Source organism: Echinops telfairi, unplaced genomic scaffold (genome assembly GCF_000313985.2).
Source record: "Echinops telfairi isolate 266 unplaced genomic scaffold, ASM31398v2 ScPeMD7_11;HRSCAF=52, whole genome shotgun sequence".
Lineage (NCBI taxonomy): Eukaryota > Metazoa > Chordata > Mammalia > Afrosoricida > Tenrecidae > Echinops > Echinops telfairi.
In genome coordinates this window covers 34721747-34742519 of record NW_022103908.1, presented here as the reverse complement: position 1 = coordinate 34742519, position 20773 = coordinate 34721747, and the positions used below count along the sequence as shown (strand labels likewise).

Sequence of the window (20773 nt, the reverse complement as noted above, 5' to 3'; positions counted from 1 at the left end):
TTGAAGGAGAATAAGAGTTGGTCTTTCTCTCCGAGGAGGAGAGTAGACACTATCAGAGGGTGTCCGTGTGAAAAAGGCACTTGTCACTAACCTTTCGATTCGGTTATATGTGCATGCATAGAGACTTGCGGGTCTGGGTCTCAGCGTGAAATGCATTCTCGGCTGTGAATCAGGAAAGTCTGAAAATCCCGGCAACAAAGGGAGACAGGCACATCCCTGAACGCAATCACTTGTACAGGACCCAGAGCAGCTGGCCAGGTCAGGCGCACGAAAATGGGAAAGGGGTGTTTTTACCCAAGGAGAGGCTTAGACAGCATTGGAGGCCGCTTTGAGCTGGGGAATCAGAGCTGAGGTTAGCTAACGCCGCGGGGTGGGAGGACAGGAATTGCACATCCGCCCCATAGCTGTTGGGTGTTGTCAAGTCCGGTCCAACTCCGATGGACGCCTGTGCGTCCACAGGGGAACAGAACGCTGCCCAGCCCTGCACCACCCCCAGCCGAGCTGCTGCATGTGAGTGCATTGTGTTGTAGCCTCCGTGTCACTCCGTCCCCTTCCTCTTCCCTGACCACACAGGCGCAAAGGAAGTAAGACGACGTTTCCAGAGCCAGCATTCTGTGTGCTTTTAAATCCCCGAGGATGGGGTTGACACAGCAGCTGCAGCAACGGGCTCAGACATAGCGATTGTGAAGATGGCGCAGCAGCAGGCAGTGTTTTGTGCTGTTGTGCACCGGACCGCTCTGAGTCAGAACTGACTCAGACAACAGCAGCAAGCCTCCAGCGCTCTCTCCGGGCGTGGCCTGACAGGGAAGAAGAACCCACGAAGCAAGCTCACTGCCACCAAGGCGTTTCCGACGCCTAGAGTCCCTGCAGGGCAGGTGGACTGACGCGGAGACGAGCAGAGAGCCTGTCTTCCTCCCACAGGGAGAAGAGACCGTTCGTTTTCCAGCATTTGAAGAGCCCCCTTCCAGCCTATTGTAGTTAGTTATTCTAGCGCCCAATGTATGTGACGGGGTGTGCAGCGCCGGCCTGCTCCTTAGAGTACTGGAGAAACTGGTCCTCAGACCTGTCCTTCCAAGCAGCTCTGGGTCCGTTCAAACCCCAGATTTTCGGTGACAACCCCTGGGCTTAACCATTGTTGCCACATGGGGCTCCTGCTCCAGCCTCAGATGATAAAATATACTTCTATACTTCAGATAAAAGTTTGGGGATACACTAAGCTTCATCGCCCCCAGCAATGTGTGTTTCAGGTGTACACTCGGACCCGTATTTTCCCACACTGCATATGCAGGTATACACATGTATTCTCAATTAGACTTGAGATAAGTAATCACTAACCTCTGTCTAGTATCTGCCTCCTTGTTGTTTATAAAAAATCTGACCGGGGGAGATTGTACCAGTTCTCTTTCCTACTGCGGGCCAGGGGTACGAAACAGGCATACTGGTAACCTGGTAGGTTCCGTCCCGACCACTGCAGTAAAGTGAGTCGCCTGGATTTGGGGGGTTTCCCAGGACATGAGTATTATATTTATACGAACTATAGTCCGCTAATCGGGCAATGATAGCATTATGTAGGATTTGAAATATTGTGGGAATGACCACGGTGTGGATCAGAGACCCGAAGTCAGCTCATGCTGTTGGGAAGTGGCACCATCTGCTTGCTGGACACAAGGTGCCACAGCGCCTCAGCCTGGTGAGAAATGCCGGCTCTGCTGAGCGCAGGACAGTGAGGTGTGCCTGTACCGTGAAACTGCCTGGTGAGCTTCGACTTCCGAATTTAATATGCCACGGCTTTGAATTTCAGTCACTCATTTCTATTTATTTTGATCCTCTGTTATATAGAAGTCCCGGTGGCAGAGTGGATTATGTGTTGGGCTGCTAACAGCAAGGTCAGCAGTTCGAGACCACCAGCTGCTCTAAGGGAGAGAGAGGAAGTCTGTGCTTCCATAAAGAGTTAGTTTAGACACCCTTGGGGGCAGTGCTACTCTGCCCTGCAGGGTTGCTCTGAGTTGGAATCAGCTCCACGGCAGCGCACTTGGTTGTCGTCGGAATGATGAGTAAGCATTGCTCAGTGGGAGAAGCATAAGGCTGTCCACCCCGTGAAGATGCACAGCCTTGGAAACCCTGGATAGGGACACTCTGAGTCAGACTCGGCTCGATGGCAGTGGGTTTGGGTTTTGACCATGGTCTCACTGTCGTCAAGGCAATGCCTACTCAAAGTGACCCTACAGGACAGGCTAGAATTGCCCTTGTGAGTTTCTGAGACTAACTGTTAGCAGGAGTAGAAAGCCTGTCTTTTTTCCATGGAGAAGCTGGTGGTTTCAAACTGCTGACCTTGTGATCGCAGCCCAACAAGTAACCGCTATGCCACCAGCTAGTACTCCTTTGAGCACGCCAGGTACATATAAAGATACAAAAGACTGAGGGAGGCAGGCGGCCCACAATGACCTCACAGCAGCAGTAGACACCTGCAGTGCTCCACAGGGGGGATCTGAGTTCGCAGGAGAAAGAGCTGGGGCCCAGGATGGACTCCCTGGAGGTGATGCCCCATTTGTGACTTGAATTGTAAGTGGTTGGGGGTGGGGGTGGAATGTGGGGAGGGGTGCCTGGGTTCATGGTGAGTTCCGTGTGACCGCAGCAGGAGTGAATGCTGGGAATGGTGAATCTGAGCAATGGACTTAGAATCCCAGAGGTAGAATTTCAAAGCCACAATCGTATTAAAACAAAGCTATCCTATGAAAAGTATAGGCAGCAGTTTTCAGAAAACTTGTCTGTTGTTATATAGCAACACATTAGATTGCATGCTCTGGGCCTAGACTCTTGTCTTGGTCAACCGAATAGATGGCTTAGATCCCGTGCTGCAAGCCAGTCAGGGGCCTCTCAGAGTCAGCCATGGACACTGCTGGTGCCCGTCGGTCCCTGGGAGGCCACTGGGCACAAGAGTCAGGTCCAGAGTGCACACTTCCTGCCAACTCAGTGTTTGCAACCTCACCCACTGTGGCTCGAGCTGAATCCGAGTGCAAGTCCACCTCAGAAATCAGCAGTGCCACAGCCATGGCCTTGTGGTGGTCCTGTGGAGCCCCCCTTGCTCGCTCTTCAGCAGCACCCCAAACCCACTGCCATCCAGTCGATTCTGATTCATAAGACACTCTCACTGCCGTTGAAGTGGTTCCGACTCATAATGAGCCTCTCCTCCTCACTGCCATCTAACCCATAGGTCCTGATAGGACCGTGTGGAACGGCCTCTGAGTTTCCAAGGCAGTAACTCTTTACAGGAGCAGAAAGCGTCCTCTTTCTCCCATGGGACAGCTGGCAGGTTGTCAGTGGTGACCTTACGATTAGCAGTCCAACAAGTAACCCACTACCCCCAGGCCCTACTCTGACTCATCTCTAGGGCTTCTGAAGCCACCACTCTCTACAGGAGCAGACATCCCCAAATGTCCTCCTCAGAGCAGCTGGTGGGCATGAACTGCCCACCTTGTGGTTAGCAGCCCAATGCTTGTCCACATTCCCTTCCTTTGAAACTCCAACCTGGAGACGTCTTTGCTTTTCTTCATAAGTCCCTCTGAGTTACCAAGCCAGCTTGCTCCAGCTCTACTGGTGGGTAAATGGAAGTACGAGACCCCCATGTCCCTGAGTTAAGCTGTTGGCTTTCCCCTCTCTGTTTCAGGCTAAAAGAGATCCAAATGAGTGAATATGATGCCGCCAGCTATGAGAGGTTTTCAGGGGCTGTTCGTCGACAGGTGCACTCCCTCCGAATCATCCTGGACAACTTACAGGTAATCTTCCGCTTACAGACTAAGAAAATGATCTCCCTTAAGGCTGGGCCCATTGCAAAACTACCCAGTCAGGAAAATATCAGCCAGTCAGAAAAAACTTCATCGCAACTAGACTGTTGCCATAAAGCAGTGGAGCCCCATGGCTCTTTCAGTGAGGGCACCAAGGTTAACCGCCGGCTTCTCCCTCCTCCCTGTCCCGGAAAACTCACTGCCACAGAGTTGATTCGGACAGAGTAGAACTGCCCCTTTGGTTTCTGAAACTACAAATCTTTTGGGGAGTAGAAAGCCTCATCATTCTACTGAGGAGCACCTGGTGGTTTTGAACTGCTGACCTTGCAGTTAGCAGCCCAACTCCTAACACACAGCACCACCAGGGCTGCTGTCCTGTCCAGGAAGCAGTTGTTGTACAACCCCAGCCCCACCCCCGCCAGCTTCCTGATTCCCACACAGAAGCTCCATCAGCACCCAGGTCTGTAAGAAACCCACACGCAGAATTCTCTCCTGGGGCCTCGTTCAGTGCAGGGGGCACTTGGGATGATTCCGGGTGTGCACTTCACTTCGTCTCCAAGCCCCCCCGCCCCCCTGCCTTTTCCTCAGCCCCTATCAGCTGCCTCTTTGCCGTCTCACACACCAGTTGGTATTGCTCCAGCCTCCACAGAAGTGGTTATGGTGCTCCCCTATCTTCTCCACAACGACTCGATATTGGAACGCTGACATTTTAAGCCATCCCCCGGTCACTTGTCGCAGATCTAGGAGGAAGGGCTGTGTGGGATCTGGGTCCCTGGGCGGGGAAATGGTTCACTGTGAAAGGCTGGCAGTTTGAGCCACACCTCGGCTCCTCAGGAGACAGGAAGCTCTGCCCATCTGCTGTCAGACAGGTCATCAGTGAGGACCCTGGGGAGCACAGCTCTGCCCTGAAACGGGGGTGCGGTGGAGGGTTATTGATGTGTTTGTAGTATTCTCTAAAATCACAAAGGAAGGAAGATTGTCTTGCCTAAAGCCAGAATACAGCTTTCTTTTGGGGGAAGGTAGGGGGTATACTGTGCCACCTAAGCCCTTCAGTCTAGAATCTTCTCTTTTCTGTTTTGTGAGGTGTTTGAAGCTGATTCTTTCTGTTTAACCCTTTGCCTTGGGGTATAAACTTGGTTATTTATAACCATCTTTTAGAAGGAAGTTTAGTTGCTTTTGCTAGCTCTTAGGGGTAAGCAGTTGGCCATTGCTGTTTCAGTTCACGTTCCTATGGATTGAATGGTTCCCCTAAAATAGATCTTGAAATCCTAATCCCATTTGGGAGATGGGGGCCCTTGGTTATGTTAATGAGGCGGTATCATTTATCTCCCGAGATAAACAAAAAGCAGGTAAGACCCCGATGCAGAGGAAGAGAGACCCTCAAGGAAATGGCCAAGGAACAAGGAATAGAAACAAGACACGTAAAGAGCTTGTATTCAAGATTTCACTGGAGCCCTGGTGGCATAGTGGTTATGTGTTGGGTTCCTAACCACAAGGTCAGCTGTTCAGCCCACCAGCAGCTCCTTGAGAGAACAACAGGGCGTTCTACTCCAGTAAAGCGTGGGCAGTTCTACCTTGTTCTGCAGGGTTGCTGTGAGTCAGAAAGTGCCCGATGGGCTGGAGCTTGAAGCAGATGAAGATGCGTTTTGCCCTTGGTTGAAATAGGCCCCAAACCTCACCGAAGTTGATGTAGATGATTCAGAAAGGATCTAAATTCTGGATTTGAGACTTGTTGATTTCAAACTTTTGAGATTAGAGCAGGCGTCCTCAAACTACGGCCCGCGGGCCACATGCAGCCCACCGAGGACAGTTATCCGGCCCAACGGGTGTTTTTGCCCCATTTTGTTTTTCACTTCAAAATAAGATATGTGCAGTTTGCATAGGAATTTGTTCATGGTTTTTTTTTTTTAAACTATAGTCCGGCCCTCCAACAAGTCTGAGGGACAGTGAAATGGCCGCCTGTTTAAAAAGTTTGAGGACCCCTGGATTATAGGATGGGGTGATGGTGATTGGCATGTGGCAAGTAGAGGACTGGGGTTGGGTGGGGGGGAGGGATCATAGGGAGGAATGTTATGGGATGTCTTTGCTATGTTACAGGACGAGATTAGTGTAGGGTGTGTCTTGAGTCGATCTCTTTTGAGATATGAGAGATTAAACATGCCCGAGAGGAGCAGAGATGGGGGAGAGAGAAGCCGAGCCACCTGAAGATCACCCAGGAGCAGAAACTCTTAGGGACAGGGCCCACCGTCCAGAACCGACACCCTCCCACACTGTGAGGGAATCCATTTTGTTCTTGAAAGGCCCCCACATGTGTGTTAGTTACAGCAGCATTGAATTACTAAGACAGTGCTGTTGAGCAATGCTTAGTGACCTAACATAACAGGGTGCAAGCACCCCCACAGGGTTGCTGGGCTGTGAACAGACCACCAGGACTTTCTCCCCAGGAGCAGCTGCCTGGGTTTGAACCACTGGGCTTTCGGGTAGCAGCCCAGCAAGGAACTGTTGGCCTTAGTTGATGGAGTGGCTCTGCTATTGAATGTCCGGGGAAGTCGCCCGTATTAGAAAACAGTGTCCAATGATGTGTCCAGCTTTCACAGGGACACTTGAGGGAAAATTGGGAAAGACTCAGAGAGAAACAGCAAATAAGATTAAATGAATGGACAACAAGAAATTAGCACCCACAGAAAAATCCTTAAAGGGACTTGGGTTACTAACTCACTAAAAGAAAAAAACAAAAACCTCGCTGCCATCAATTCGATGTGGACTCGTAGTGACCCTCTAGAACAGGGCAGAGCTGCCCCTGTGGGTTTCTGAGACTGTAACACTATATCTTTTGATAGCCGAGCACCATCAGCATAAAGCCCTATCTTAATAGCCTCAGGTAGAATAATTAATCATTCCAGAGTGTTAATTCTCTCCTTTCCTAGAATCTCCAAAACAGAGAAAGTCAGCCTAAATAAAAGCAGGGCAGAGTTTTAAATGACGAGAAAGAGGACAAGCCATTTGCCCTTGAGCTGACTTGACATGGACTCCTGGCGTCCCCACGGGTGTCAGGGCAAGGGGGTGCTCCCGAGCGTTTTCAGTGGTCCATTTCTCAGAAGCAGATCACCAGGTCTTTCTTCTGAGGCACTTACAGGGGGAAGTGAACTCTCACTTCTCAATCAGTAGCTGAAAACTCAATTGTTTGTGCCATCCAGGGACTCCAAAAAAGGGGATAAAATTGTTTTAATCCTAGAACAAGAACCTCAAATGGATGGGTTGGCGCTTGGAGAATTTCTATGAATTCTATATAAATCTATAAATCTTTACAAACAGCACAAGCATTACAATGGCGGCAGGCAGTACTGCGCACTTGTCATGTGTCAGGCATTCTCTAAGGTGCCTTCCATCACCAACGCCATCATCTCTTCTTCCGTCATCCTCTTCCTCCTCACTTGATGCAGTGGGGCTCTGTGACATGGGAATGCTCGGAGGTTAATCCGGAGGAGCATGTAAGGCATCTGAAACAGTGCTTAGCATATCCATTCTCTACAGAAGAATTCACTCCATCGTGACCTTCACTGTACTTGCTACTATTCAATGACGCTGGATTCTGGGGGCCAGACACTAGGTCCAGTACTATGTACTCTTGATACTACCTGGTTTTTGCGATACCATAAAAAACCAACTCACAGTGATCCTGTAAGACAAAGATAGACCGGCCCTGTAACTCAATGGGAGTAGAAAGCCCGGTCTTTCTCCAGCCTGCCTGGTGGTTTCAAACTACTGACCTTGCAGATCTTGGCCAAATATGTAATCGCTACACAACCGAGGCTCTTGACAACAGCCAATAAGAATTCTTTTCTACATCAGGCTGATGGAAGAAACTGAGACACATACGTCATCTCAATCCCCGCAGTGAGGAGGATGCTGATACTTTGCCCCCGTGTTATAAACGAGGAAACGGAAGATGAGATTTAACTTGTCCTGGGCCACGAGGCTGATGGCTCAAGTGTGTGAGCCCCGGGGGCCCAGCTCTCTTATCCGCTGAACTCGATTATCTTTCTCCAACTCGACAATTGCACAAAATGCTTGGGTTTTCCCTACACCAGGAAAATAGTTTGCCTCACTGTCCACATGCCAGCACAGCTGTCTAAGAGTTTGCATCGCTGCATCTTTCTTTTTCAGCCCACTGAAGCATTATTCCCAGGTGGACATTTGAATCCTCGATTCAGGGAGACACGGGCTAGTTACAAACACAGCTCGGGCCAGGGCGGGAATCTCCAGATTGTAACCCAAACACGAAGGCTTTGATCTGGTCCCCAGTCGCACCATCCTTCTGCCAGTCCTGTGTGGCTCCGAGTGACTAACCTCTCCAGCAGTTCCCCGAGTAGTGATACGCCCTGTAACTATGGGAGTGTCCTTGGGGAGCGACGCATCCACAGCAATGACCTCCCACGGCACAGCTCACATTCGGGGTGGCTGGCAGAGCCCCGAGGAGAGGAAACCCCACCACACATGCTAACATCTGCTTCGGCGAGCCCCTGAGTTACAGCTGTTTCTGTCGTCTCCATCCAGCTTGCCGTCAACCAGTGGCTGAGGTCTGCATGGAATGCCCGACAGTCCGAAATATTGACTATTTTCAGGGGGGGGTACAAAAAAAGCAAGAATTTTTTTTCTCACAGCAGAAAATAGAGTCTATAAGAACTCCAATTATTATACTGGGTTCTGAATCTCAATCCCAGCATTCCCTAACAAAAGGAAATATCTGTTTCCATACAGCAGCCGCTGATTTTAATCATGTCTTCTCGCCAGTGTTTTCCTGAATCCAAATCAGTCATTTTCTTCTCGCGTCATGTCTCCACAAACCAGCAATTAGGCTCCCTTTTTGCCTCTGGTGCTTCAAACAAGCCCGTGCCTGGAAACCATGTTTTCACCCACTGGCAACGTGGCACCCCCGGGCTTGGCACTGTGGCATGCAGACCTCTAGTAAGGTGCTGTCCCCTGCACTCAAGAAGTTTACGGTCTTGAGGAGCCGAGGAAAGACAGAGGCATAAACAGACCGTTCCAGGGTATTGTGGTGATTGCCTAGAACGGATTCAAGGATGGGTTTTGAAGGAAAGACTGCCTGAGCTGAGTCATGAAGGGCAGAGAGGAATGGGGAGGGCACAGCATGGACAAAGCTGTAGCTGTGTGTGGTGGCAGGCAGGAGCTGAGGGCAGCCCATAGGCGGACATTGCACAGGTGTGATATGCCAACAAACAGATGAGGCAGAGAGGCAGTTAGGTAAATGCCAGGTAAGGACCTTGATTTTATTCTGCCCAACCACTCTGCTCATATATCTAGAGGGCAGGAAGCATTTCTCCCTTCCCTTTATTTTCTCTAAGAAGCCCTGGGGGTGCAGTGGATTAGGCATTGGGTTGCTAACTGCAAGGTCAGCAGTTCAAACTCCCCAGCCACTCTGCTGGAGAAAGACGAGGCCGTCTGCTCCCATAAAGGTTCACCGCGTAGAAGCCCTGTATAAAATCAACATGAGTCAGAATCAACTCGATGGCAGTGGATGCTATTTTCTTTCATAAAAGTATTTCATTCGTAGACATGTACTGAATACCTTCAAAGGGTTTTTGCCTTCAAAGCACTAACTTCCTACAGAAGACGACGCATAGGTGGTGCTAATGCGAGACACAGTATGGTGAAGGCCACGGAAGAGGTTCAAACGCTGCACTATGCTTAGGTTGACAACTGTGCGAGTAATTTCTAGATTGAATTGTTAAAGTGTCGCAGATGAGATGTCGCTGGAGCTGGACCCAGAAGGATGGGCTTAATGTTTCAGCTGGTAACTCGGGAGGGTGAGGCCAGAGGAGTCATCCTGACCAGTGCTTCTCAAACGATCTATGGGAGGAGACCAGTGCTTATTTTCAACCCAAAGTGGATGCCTGTCTTTGTAAAATACCATGGAAATAAATACTAGAAAACTGACATTAAAATATGACATTCAAGATACCAGCCCAAGTGTTTCTGAGTCCCGTTCCACAGACACAAGATTACTTTGAGAAGTTGCCATACACGTTTCTAAATGCTTATTGTCCGTGTCTGTTGCCTGTTACAACGTGACTCGGTAACAAGTGCCCTCAGACTGGCCACAGCTCAGGATGTGAGAATGGCGAGCAGCCTGGAGGGACTAGAGTTTGGGGTGTGGGGAAGTGTTTGGGGGCAGGGAATAATGAGAGAGCATGGATCCGAGGGCCCTGCGCTCCAGCTGAGGAGGCTGGCTGTATTACAATCAGAGCAGAGCTATGCAGCTGTCTGAGAAAAGGAGTGGCAGAGTTATGTTGTCTTCAGTAAATCCCATACCCACAAATTACCGAAATTGCCCCAAGAAGAAATAGAAAATCTGCACAGACCTATAACAAGCGGAGGGATTGATTTCTTCAACAAAGAAAAGCCCAAGGCCAGAGGGTTCATCCATAAATCCTGCTAAACATTCCCATGAGAATGAGCACAAATCCTTCTCAGGCTCTTCCAAGCCGGAGGAGAGGAGCTGGAGCTTTGACTCATCCTATGAGGCCAGCAGCCAGATAAAGACAAAACAAGAGAAAGGACACGCAGATCAACATTTCTCATAAATATATGTGCGAAAATCCTCAACGAAAATGCTAGCAAACTGAATCTAACAGCATTCAAGAATGCAAGAATAGATCCATTTAAGAAAGCTATTGTAATAATTATTTACTAGGACAAAGAGAGGAGGGAAACAAATGATCCTCTCAATTGATACAGAAAAGCCCTTGATAAGATTCAACATCCTTCCATGATGAAAGCGCTCGGCCAACTAGGACTCTAAGGGAAATCCCCATATTGATAAAGGACATCCATAAAAATCCCATGTCTCAGATGATAGTGTGAAAGACTGAACGCTTTCCCTTTAAGTCAACGAATAAGACAAGGATGCCTGTGGTCACCTCTGCTATTCAACATTGTATGAACGTTCTGGCCAGAGCAATTAGATGTGTAATAATAAATAATAATAATAATAATAAAAGGCCTCCAGGTTGGAAAGGAGACGCAAACTGCCTCTATTCACAGATAGCATGATACTATATATGACATTGGAACCAACAAGGTTTTCATTTGACACGGAGCTACAATCAGTAGTGCACTGGGCAAAAGTACCACACAGACCTCTTTCAAGTGTTAAAGAGCGAAGACCGCATATACATGTGAGAGCTGGACAGCTATTAAGGATGACGGCAGAAGAATTGACATGACCTATACTGCTGACAGAGAATTTTGAAAGTATCACGGACCCCCCAGAAGAACAAGCAAACTGTCTTGAGAGGAAGCACAGCCAGAATGTTCCTTAGACGTGAGGTTGGCAAGGCTCCATCTCACATCCTTTAAACACGTCATCAGGAGGCACCAGTCCCCAGAGAAGCACACCATGCTGGGTAAGACAGAAGATCGGCCAAAAAAAAAAAAAAAGGAAGCGCCTCAACACGATAGATTGGTGCGGTGGCTGCAATAGGCTCAAACAGAACAGCTGTGAGCATGGCTCAAGACCAAGTAGCGTTTCGTTCTTACAGCACATAACAGCAGCTATATAGAAAATTCCCAAGATTACAAGAAAGCAACTAGAGCTAATAAATTGAACAAAGTTGTATCATATCTTTGGCTGATCACATTGGCTTGCTCTCCTGTAGACAACAATTAAAACTCTAAATCAACTCATGTCCCAAGCACTTGAGAGTCAGTATTCCATGAAATGCCTCTTGAAACCGTGTTGTTAGGTGCCATTGGGTCTGTTTTGATTCAGAGTGAATCATTCTGACAACCCAACAAAACCCCACCCAGTCTTGCACCATCTCCACAAGTGTTCATATGTTTGAGTCCATTAAACGCTGGGTCTGGTAAAATGGGAATGTAACTTAGAAAAGGGTGGATGATTTGGAAAGAAAGAACATAGAGGGGCATAGAGGAGGAGAAAGAGGAAGAAACAGAGGTTCATTGCTTGTGGGGTGAAGGGAATGGGGAGCTCCTAAATTTTTTTTTAAGTGAAAATATTCACAGCAAAAGTCATTGCATTCCATGGTTTCGAGGCATCCTGCCCAGGGAGACGGGTCACATTCCTCACATTTTGTCATCCAGGCGATTTGTTTGCCTCCCGGTTACTCAACTCTCCTGCCTCTGGACCTTCTCATCTGTGCTTTGAAATCGCTGTTGCCCCTTTGGTCTTACATGATTTCTTTTCTTTTAAGAAACACAATACTCAGGGGTCGTGTGTTCTTGGGTTTAACTGACAATCCGTTTAAAGGTGACTTCGGGGAATTGTTTCAATTCAGGGTTTGAAGAGCAACGCGCAACCTTAGTCTTGGCAGGTCCCGTCCGTCTGGGGAGCTTTGCAAGCCCTCGAGGCGGGCAGAAATAGGGAACACAAGACAGCAAAGGAAGAGGCTGTTCACTTGCGGTGTTACTGTTTGTTCACTGTTGGGACATTTATGTAAAAAGGGCAAACATAATAACTGAAGTCTTAAAAAATGTGGTCTCCTGGAGTTCAGCTAGCGTTGCCCTTCCTTCGGGGGATGCCTGTGTTTTGATGGCCATCTGCTTGGAGAGACAGCCCCAAAGGAGACAGAGCAAATCGAGAGCACCCAGACGAGCATGTAGAGAGCAGTGGGCGCCATCAGCAGCCACCATCTTCACTAGGTCTGCACCCAGGGAGAGCAACACAAGGTCAGTCACTCCCTAATGCGTGGATAGCCCAGCACTGACCATGGATGGCATCTGACATGAAAAGACCCATCAACCAGGTGGGGCACAGACATTGAAGGGCTTCAAAGGGTTCATGGGGGAAAATGGAATTCAAAGATAATGGAATTTTTAACCACCACCACCTTCAATCACTGTCCTCGATGACCACACACAATGACTCTCCCCCCAAAAGATAATGGAATTTTTCCATGAGACTTTTAAAACCCCCTTGTATAGCCCTGCCTTCCAAGTTGCACAAGCATGAGCATCTCATAGGATCCTTGCAAGAGGGGCAGTACAATGATGAAAATAATGAAAAGCTGTTGACGCTGAGTGCCCGATGGGGATGGTAGACTTCAGGCTGGGGTGCGCAGTGCCATGCAATGGGACTCCAGTGAGTGATGGCACCAATGACCAACGAAGAAATACTCCCGAGACATAGTGACCCTATTTAAATGTATGGGACCCAACAGAATCACATCAGCACCCATGAAAGGGGGCCTCCTGGTGGTGCAAACAGTTGACACGCTCACTGTTAAATGAGAGGTTGGGGGTACACACCCATCCAGATTCACCTCTGAAGAAAGCCCAGGCGCTGCTCTGCTTTGGACACACGATCTCCATCGGAAACCCTATGGAGCACGGTTCTACTCTTCCTCACATCCACACGGCTTTGCCAAGAATTATGATTGAGATAGTTAAAGTATATTGTGCCAACCTGGCTGATAAACATGCGTGGGGTTAATTGAAGGATGGAGGAGAAGCCACATGGACCTACCCCGATGCAGCCCTGGGTGCTGGAGCACCCGTGTGGAGACCCCTCCCAGCGCTGAGATGCTTACACGTTCACGGATTCAGCTTTCCTCCTGCACTCGGTGTCATTGCATCTGTTTTGTGAGATGGAAGAGGACTTTGTGGGTTGGTGTCGGACATATGGGTTAATGTTGGACTTGTGGGTTTGGGCAGCACCGGGTTGGGATGTTTTCTTGATGCACACTTAACCTTTATATAAACCTCTCTCTTATACATGAGTTTCTGTGGATTTGTTTCTCTAAAGTACCCAGACTAACACAATGATCATTGGCTTCACCTAAATGGTTAATAAGAGAGAGAGAGAGAGAGCAAGTTGGAGAGTTGGCAGGAAGGGAATCACGTGACTTCTATTTTGTCACTGCCAAGCAGCAGCAACATTGTGGGCGAGGAGGTTGGGGTTGGGATGGAGGTCTGAGCTTCATAAAGTGGCTACAATGAGACAAAGACTGGAAGCGAAGGAGCCCCGGGAAAGGACCCAGGCCAGCCCGGACTCCCTCATGCCGTGGAGACGAGATCAAACACAGCCAGGCACCAACAGTTGGCCATTAGGCTCTGGCTACTCCAACCAGAACAAGAGCTCATGTGCAGCTGATGTTCCAACTCTCTCCCAGCAGCAAGGACACGGAGAGTGAGCACAACCCAAGAGACGCCAGCCCGTCTGTCCCCAATGGAGCCATACTGCAGCAGCAAAGGGGCTGCAGTGTGAGCGCGCCGTCACAACAGAAGATGCTGGTGGAACCACAAATGTCTTGTTCAGTGTATTCATCCTCACGTCTTCTGGGTCTCACAGGCACATTCAAATATCTGTCTGGGTGACCCAGTATTCCCCAGGAAATGAATGGACCAGAACACGTCATCCTCTGAGTATTTCAGTTAGTCTAAATGTTCTTTGCAGGACAGCAATAGAACGGATTTGTTTTTCAGACGTAGTCTGCAACATGGACGTTTTACTAGGGCAAGCTAGCTTTATATATGAGTTCTCATTAGTCTGGGTTTATTGTGTAATATGAAACAGATGGGTATATTTACAAGGCTATTTTACTTCATGCAATAGGTGTCCGCAGTCAAGAGCACCGATAGGCCCTTTGTGATAAAGGAAAGCATGTATTTAAGCCCAGTAGTCAACTTAGCAATTTCAAGAGGCAGTTCCAAAAGCCCCATCAAATCCTGGAGCCTTTAAATAGACCTTCAAAGATGATAAATATGTCCAATAAAATCACTCCTCGGTAAAACTATTTTAAATCATTTTACTGGGGGCTCGTACAACTCTTACCACAATCCATCCATCCATTGTGTCAAGCACATTTGTACATTTGTTGCCATCATTCTCAAAACATTTTCTTTCTACTTGAGCCCTTGGCATCAGCTCCCCACTCGCCGCCCCCACCCTCGTAAAATTTTAAAGAGCTCTGCCTTCAGCTCACTGCCCCGAGAATATCCATTCTGATGGTTCTTTTCCTGTTTTGAGTTTCCAACTATTAAAGGACTAGTTTGATGAGAGATAAAATATGGTCAACCACCTGGTACTCACGGTTAAGCACCAGACTGCTGGGCAGAAGGCTCGCTGTTGGGATGCACCCAGGCCTGGAGACCTCTGCAATGCAATCCGATTGCACGCACATGGGGTGATCCTGGGTCACAATCCAGCAGAGGGGTGTTTTTCAGGGTGAGTTTGGGATTGGGGGCCGTGTTGTTTGGTTTGGACAGGTAGGAAAAGCCTGTCTTTAAGGCTACAGCTTGGCTACTAGCCAAAAGGTTAGAGGCTGTATTCCACCCAGATGGCTCTTGGAAGAAAGGCCTGGCAATCTACTCCTTGGAAAAAGTGAGCCGCTGTAGAGCCTGCGAAGCACAGTTCTACTCTGACACGGGCGTCGCGGGAGCGGGAGTCAACTCAGTGACAGCCAGATGGGGTAGAGCTCTAAGCCCTGACGCCGGCACAGGCCCAGCTCGGGCCGCAGGCGAGGCAGTGCCAGCTAGTCCAAACCAGGGGATACACTGGAGTTACGTGGCACGTCTTCCCAGCATCGATGTGAGCTCCAAGGAGCCAGCCCACCATGGCGCCATGCAAGCCGTCACCATCGTGTTCTGTGAATGTGATTCTAACCCTTGTTGGAAAACACTGCTGTCACAGAGGCTGAGGCTTTGGACCTGGGTCCCAAGCCCCAGCTCTACTATCGACTCTCCCTGGTGGCACGCAGGTTAAGCACCTGGCTGGAAACTGAAAGCTCGGCAGGTTGAGCCCACCAACTGCTCCCCGGGAGAAAGATGTGACAGTCTGATCCATCAAGCTGACCATCTTGGAACATGTCCAAGGCAGTCCTGGGGGGGTTGACCATGGTGGGAAATCTTTAGCATAGCGCTGTTAGAAGCCTAAACCAATCAATTCAGATCAAATCGAGCGGTGTGGCAGGCATCAGGATAACCTTCCAACTCACAGAAACTGCATAGGACCAAGTAGAACTGCTCTCTGGGGGGATCCCAAGAATGTAAACCTTGACCAGAGACAGCCTCATCTTCATCTTACGGAGTGGCTGGTGGGTTCAAACTGCAGACCTTGTCGTTAGCAGCCCAACAAGCAAACTACAACCCCACCCTGGGTTCCCCGAACTGCAATTTTCATCTCAGCTGAGGATCGTGGAGCCCCTTATGTTTTTATTAAGACATCGTCATACTATGCAATCAAGCGTATGCATTCTCATACGCCTTCAAAAGTGTTACATTTTGTGGGCATGGTAGGCTCTACGCCCAGTCCCTTCTCCTTTGCTACTTTTTCTTTAAAAAAAAAAAAAGCTTTCCCTAATAAAACAATTCAAATAAATAAATAAAATTTAAAACTGTAAATGAGGTGCGGTCTCCTCCACCTCTTCAAATACTCTGGTGGAGACGTCTCAGAAAATGGCATTTGTAAATATCGACATTGTTGTTCAAATGGATTTGGCCTCCTTTGGGGTGGAGGGTAGTGGGGTAGCAAGAGGCGGGACTCGGGGACTAGGGTAACCTTCTTCCTTCAACCACTGTTTCCGGAGCCCCTCACTGTGCACTGAGCCCTGGGGATGCGGACAGCCCTGCACTCCTCAAGCTGCCGTCCAATAAGCGCAGGCAGCGGTGCTAATGAAGCTAGAACGGCAGGCCGAGGTGGTGGTGGTGGCTGTGAGGTGGATCTGAGTCCGTCTCATCCTGTCCCCATGTACACCCAACAACAAGGGAACATTGCCCAGGCCTGGGCCATCCTCTCCGTCCTATGTCTAAGCCCACTGTGACCGACCATCTTCATGAGGGCCTTCCTCTCGTTTGCTGCCCTTGTATTCCACACGATGATATCCTTCTCTGATGACATGTCCGAAGTATGGGAGACAGCATTCTGGCTGTACTTCTTCCAAGACGGATTTGACCAGTTTTCTGGCAGCTCGTGGTATATCCAGTACTCCTCGCTGACAACGTAACTGAAAGGCGTCCATCTTCCTTGTCCAGTGTCCAGCTTGCACATGTCTATGAGGCAACTGAAAACACCATGGCTTGGGTTGGATGCGCCTTGGTCGTCAAAGTGACATGGCTACGTTATAACAGCTTAAAGAGATCTCTGGCAGCAGGTCTGCCCGAGGCCATGCGTCGTCTGATTGAGTGACTCGTGCTTCCATGGATGTGGGTTACGTTCGACTCAGGGCAAAATGAAATCCCTGACAGCGTCGGTCTTTTCTCCCTTTAGCGGGACGTTGTCTACTGGTCCCGTTGTGAGGGGGTTTGTTTTCTTTATGAAATGGTGTCACCCATACCGAAGGATGGCTTCTCCATCGGCAAGCAGATAACGCCTGCTGCCTCCTGGAGGTTGTGATAAGCTTTCCTTCCACCGCAATGCTTTTTTCCTCTTGGTTTCTGCACTCAGCATACAGCTGGAATTAGTCTGGGGAAGAGAGACAATCCTGACACATGCCTTTCCTGATTTTAAACCATACAGTCTCTTTTTTCTGTCTGAACTGTTGCCTCTTGTTCAATGTGTAGATTCCACGCAGCACAACGAAGTATTCTGGAATTCCTTTTCTTTGCCTTCTTATCCATAATTTGTTATGATCCACAGAGCCGTATGCCTTTACAGAGTCAATAAAATACAAGCCAACAGCTCTCTGGCACTCTCTGCTTGAGCCAAGGTCTAGCTGACATCAACAATGCTATTGCTCACTCCCCGTTCTCTTCCGAATCTCGCCTGGCTTGCATTTCTGGCAGTCCACCGTGCATGTGTTCCCACAGCCATCTTTTCAAGTTAATTTCAGAAGGTTACTTGCATGTGGTAGTGTCGTTCTTTTGGCTCACCATTCTCTGATATGACTAGATGTATGGAGCCCTTCAATTTTATAAAACCTCACTGCCATACAGTCAATTCCAACTCCTAGTGACCTTATAGGACAGAGTGGAACTGTCCCTGTGGGTTTATGAGATGGTAATTCTTTATAGGAGTAGAAGACCTCATCTCGCTCCCACGGTGTAACTGGTGGTTTTGAACTGCTTACCTTTCTGTTAGCAGCCTAAAATGGAACCTACCACACCACCAGAACTCCAACCCAGTTGGTGACTGTATTTTAAGGACAGAGATTAGTGAAAGGTTTAAATCAGGGTAGCAAAATGGCCAATTTTCCACTTTTACATTGTCTCCTCTAGCTGCAGAGAGGAGAGTGGCTTAGATCAGCGGTTCTCAACATGTGGGTCATGACCCCTATGGGGGAATCAAACGATCCTTTCACAGGGGTCGCCCGATTCATAACAATAGCAAAATTACAGTTATGAAGTAGCAATAAAAATAATTTTATGGTTGGGGGGTCACCACGATATGAGGAACTGTATTGAAGGCTCACGGTATTAGGAAGGTTAAGAACCACTGGCTTAGATGGAGAAAAGAGGGCTGTCGGGGGACAATAAAATCCACCACAGAGATGGCTGCAGGAAGCCAGGGGTTGACCAGGGATGAGAGCCCTTCTGGGACAAGGAGAACGATGTGTTATGAGATGTTAGAGAGACCAGCAGGGCTTTGGTTTGATGGTACCATTTATGGAAAGGGAGAACAGAGCAAGGGAAGGTTTGGGAATGAAAATCGTGAGCGTTTGGGTTTTTTTAATTCTTGGTTTTGAATTTCAGTATTTATTGAAAGGGAGCCCTGGTGGCTTTGTGGTTCCGAGTTGGCCTGTGATCCACATGGTCAGCAGTTCGAAACCACCAGCAACTCCATGGGAGAAAGACTGCGGTTCTACTCCCATAACAGTTACAGTCTCAGAAATCCACAGGGGGTCGCTATGAGTCAGCATTGACTTGAAGGTAGAGAGTTCCTTCCTGAGGTGGTTTGGGTCCAGTTGCTTAACTGCGCTGAACTTGAGAGCTGTCATCTCTGAAATCGGCTGGTGCTGCCTACTCTGGGGCCCTGGGGTGCACTTGCACTGGCTAGGCACGGCGCTGCTAGCCCACAGGCCAGTGACTGGAACCCCCAAGCTACCCCTTACTCCTCGAAAGACAAGCCCTGGTGATCTATGCTTCCCATCACGATGACAGCCTGAGAACCCCTTGGGGACAGACAGTTCTACTCTGTCCTGTATGCGGTCCACACGTCAGGATTGGCTCAATGGCACATACAACGACAGGGATCCTGCTGACTCTCTATAGGAGAGTTTCCACTATTAAATCACACGACCGCTATACAAGCCTAACAGTGAAAGTTCACCACAGGGTAGTACTTTTAAATGATAGTGCTTTCTTACACCACCACCCCTTATAATTTAAAGAAAATGTACAGTATTTTTAACTTTCATATGCAATGCATTAATCTTGATAGGACTTTTCCCAGAATATTTTCCAATGCCTTTTCCATGCTTTTGCCTTCAGTTTTGAACAATTAATCCTAGGCAAGAAGAAAGGCCCCTCCCGCAAGTGACAGACTACAACAGCTTCCACTGCCTTTTTTCCCAGCTAGTTCATAAGCTTATTTTTCATCATTGAAATTCTGTGGTTTCAATTGGTGGCCCACAGCTTGAGTAAAGAAAGCAAATCGACCTTTTTCTTGAGGGAAAGCCAGAGGATCCCACACTTTCCTGAGCCTGCCCGAGTAATTCCGGACACAGTGGACCAGCCTTTTGATGGCATCTGATGTAAAAAACAAACCAATCTGTCCTTCAAGTTTTGATCAGAGATCGGTATCAATAAGACAGGATTTTACAAACATCTCAAGGATTTCATATGAAGAGCAGCCTCATAATAAATTAGCTGTAAAAGTTAACAACTAGAGCTGACAAAACATATTAAACTCCATTCATTCGCCTGGTAATCAGTCACTGTGCCAGGACACTTCATCCAAAATCTAACCCAAGCAGTCACGATGGAGTGCACCCTGTGTGTCTATCAGGTAGAACTGGCCTCAGGGTTCAGTGAGGGTGCACTTTCGGAAGCAGATTTCTAGGCCTGTCTTCTGAGGCGCGTCTGGATGGACTAGAGCCTTTAGGCTTTGGGTAGCAGCCCGGGGCCGTAACCACTTGAATCACCCAGGCAGGGGCTCTGGTTAAATATCCAAACCAAACTCACTGACCCCGAGTCAATGCCAACTCATAGTGACCCTAGAGGAGCAGGTAGGACTGCCCCGGTGGGTTTTCCAAAAATTACACTTCTTTAAGGAAGAGAAATCCTCATCTTTCTCCCCCAGAAAGGTTGGTAGTTTTGAACTGCTGACCTTGTAGTTAGCAGCCAATGTATAACCACTATGCCACCAGGGTTCCTTAGTGAAGTATAGGAAGGTCTAAAGTAACAAGCCACAATCACTCCAGATTACTTTATTACAGGGGGAGGATGATTCTCTAAATCTTTGTATGTGTTAAGATTACGTCCTTATCTGATGGGCATAAAGTCTGTGTTATTCTGTGGGATGCTGTGTTAGTCTCTAGCACCCATCTAACCAGTGCGAAACAGCAGAACGTAATGCTCTCCTGGCTGTGGCCTTTAGTACAGTTTACACTGGTTATGGTCCTTGGTGTCTGTATTTTACTTTCGTTTTTTTTTAAGCTTATTAGTATTCTTTATACTTTTTGATGATGTATATTCTTAGCAGAGGCCTTCACTTACTGATGTAAACAATGAACCGCATGATTTTAAAAATGCTATAAATTCTAATGTTCTGAATATTTCTGTTATAATAGCTCTTAGTATTTGGGAGGAATCTCTCCCTCTCCCAATTTGGGGAAAAATATGAATTGCTGAGAGTCTAGCACAACTGTGTAGGAGATATAAATATCCCCAGAACCAGAAACGAGAAGTAGGAATTTCATTAAGTTACATATCTGCTGGGTCCCAGATATTTGGTGTTTTTCGCTGACTGCTGATGTTGAGTAAGAGAGAGTGAGGCCTGGAGATCCCCTCGCAGAGGGGTCTAGGGGAGGAGATGAGCCAGTCAGGGTGCGATGTAACAATGATGAGAAATA

The 20773-nt window shown here is 48.3% G+C and overlaps 1 protein-coding gene across 1 annotated transcript in view; it reads left to right on the top strand.

Annotated features, from left to right (window-relative positions):
* Nucleotides 1-20773, top strand: part of VWA8 (von Willebrand factor A domain containing 8) — a 426636-nt gene that overhangs the window by 364803 nt on the left and 41060 nt on the right. Inside the window, exon 38 of the mRNA XM_045287091.1 lies at nt 3668-3776. Within this exon, the coding sequence (XP_045143026.1) occupies nt 3668-3776 (109 nt within the window). The remainder of the gene's footprint in view (nt 1-3667; nt 3777-20773) is intronic.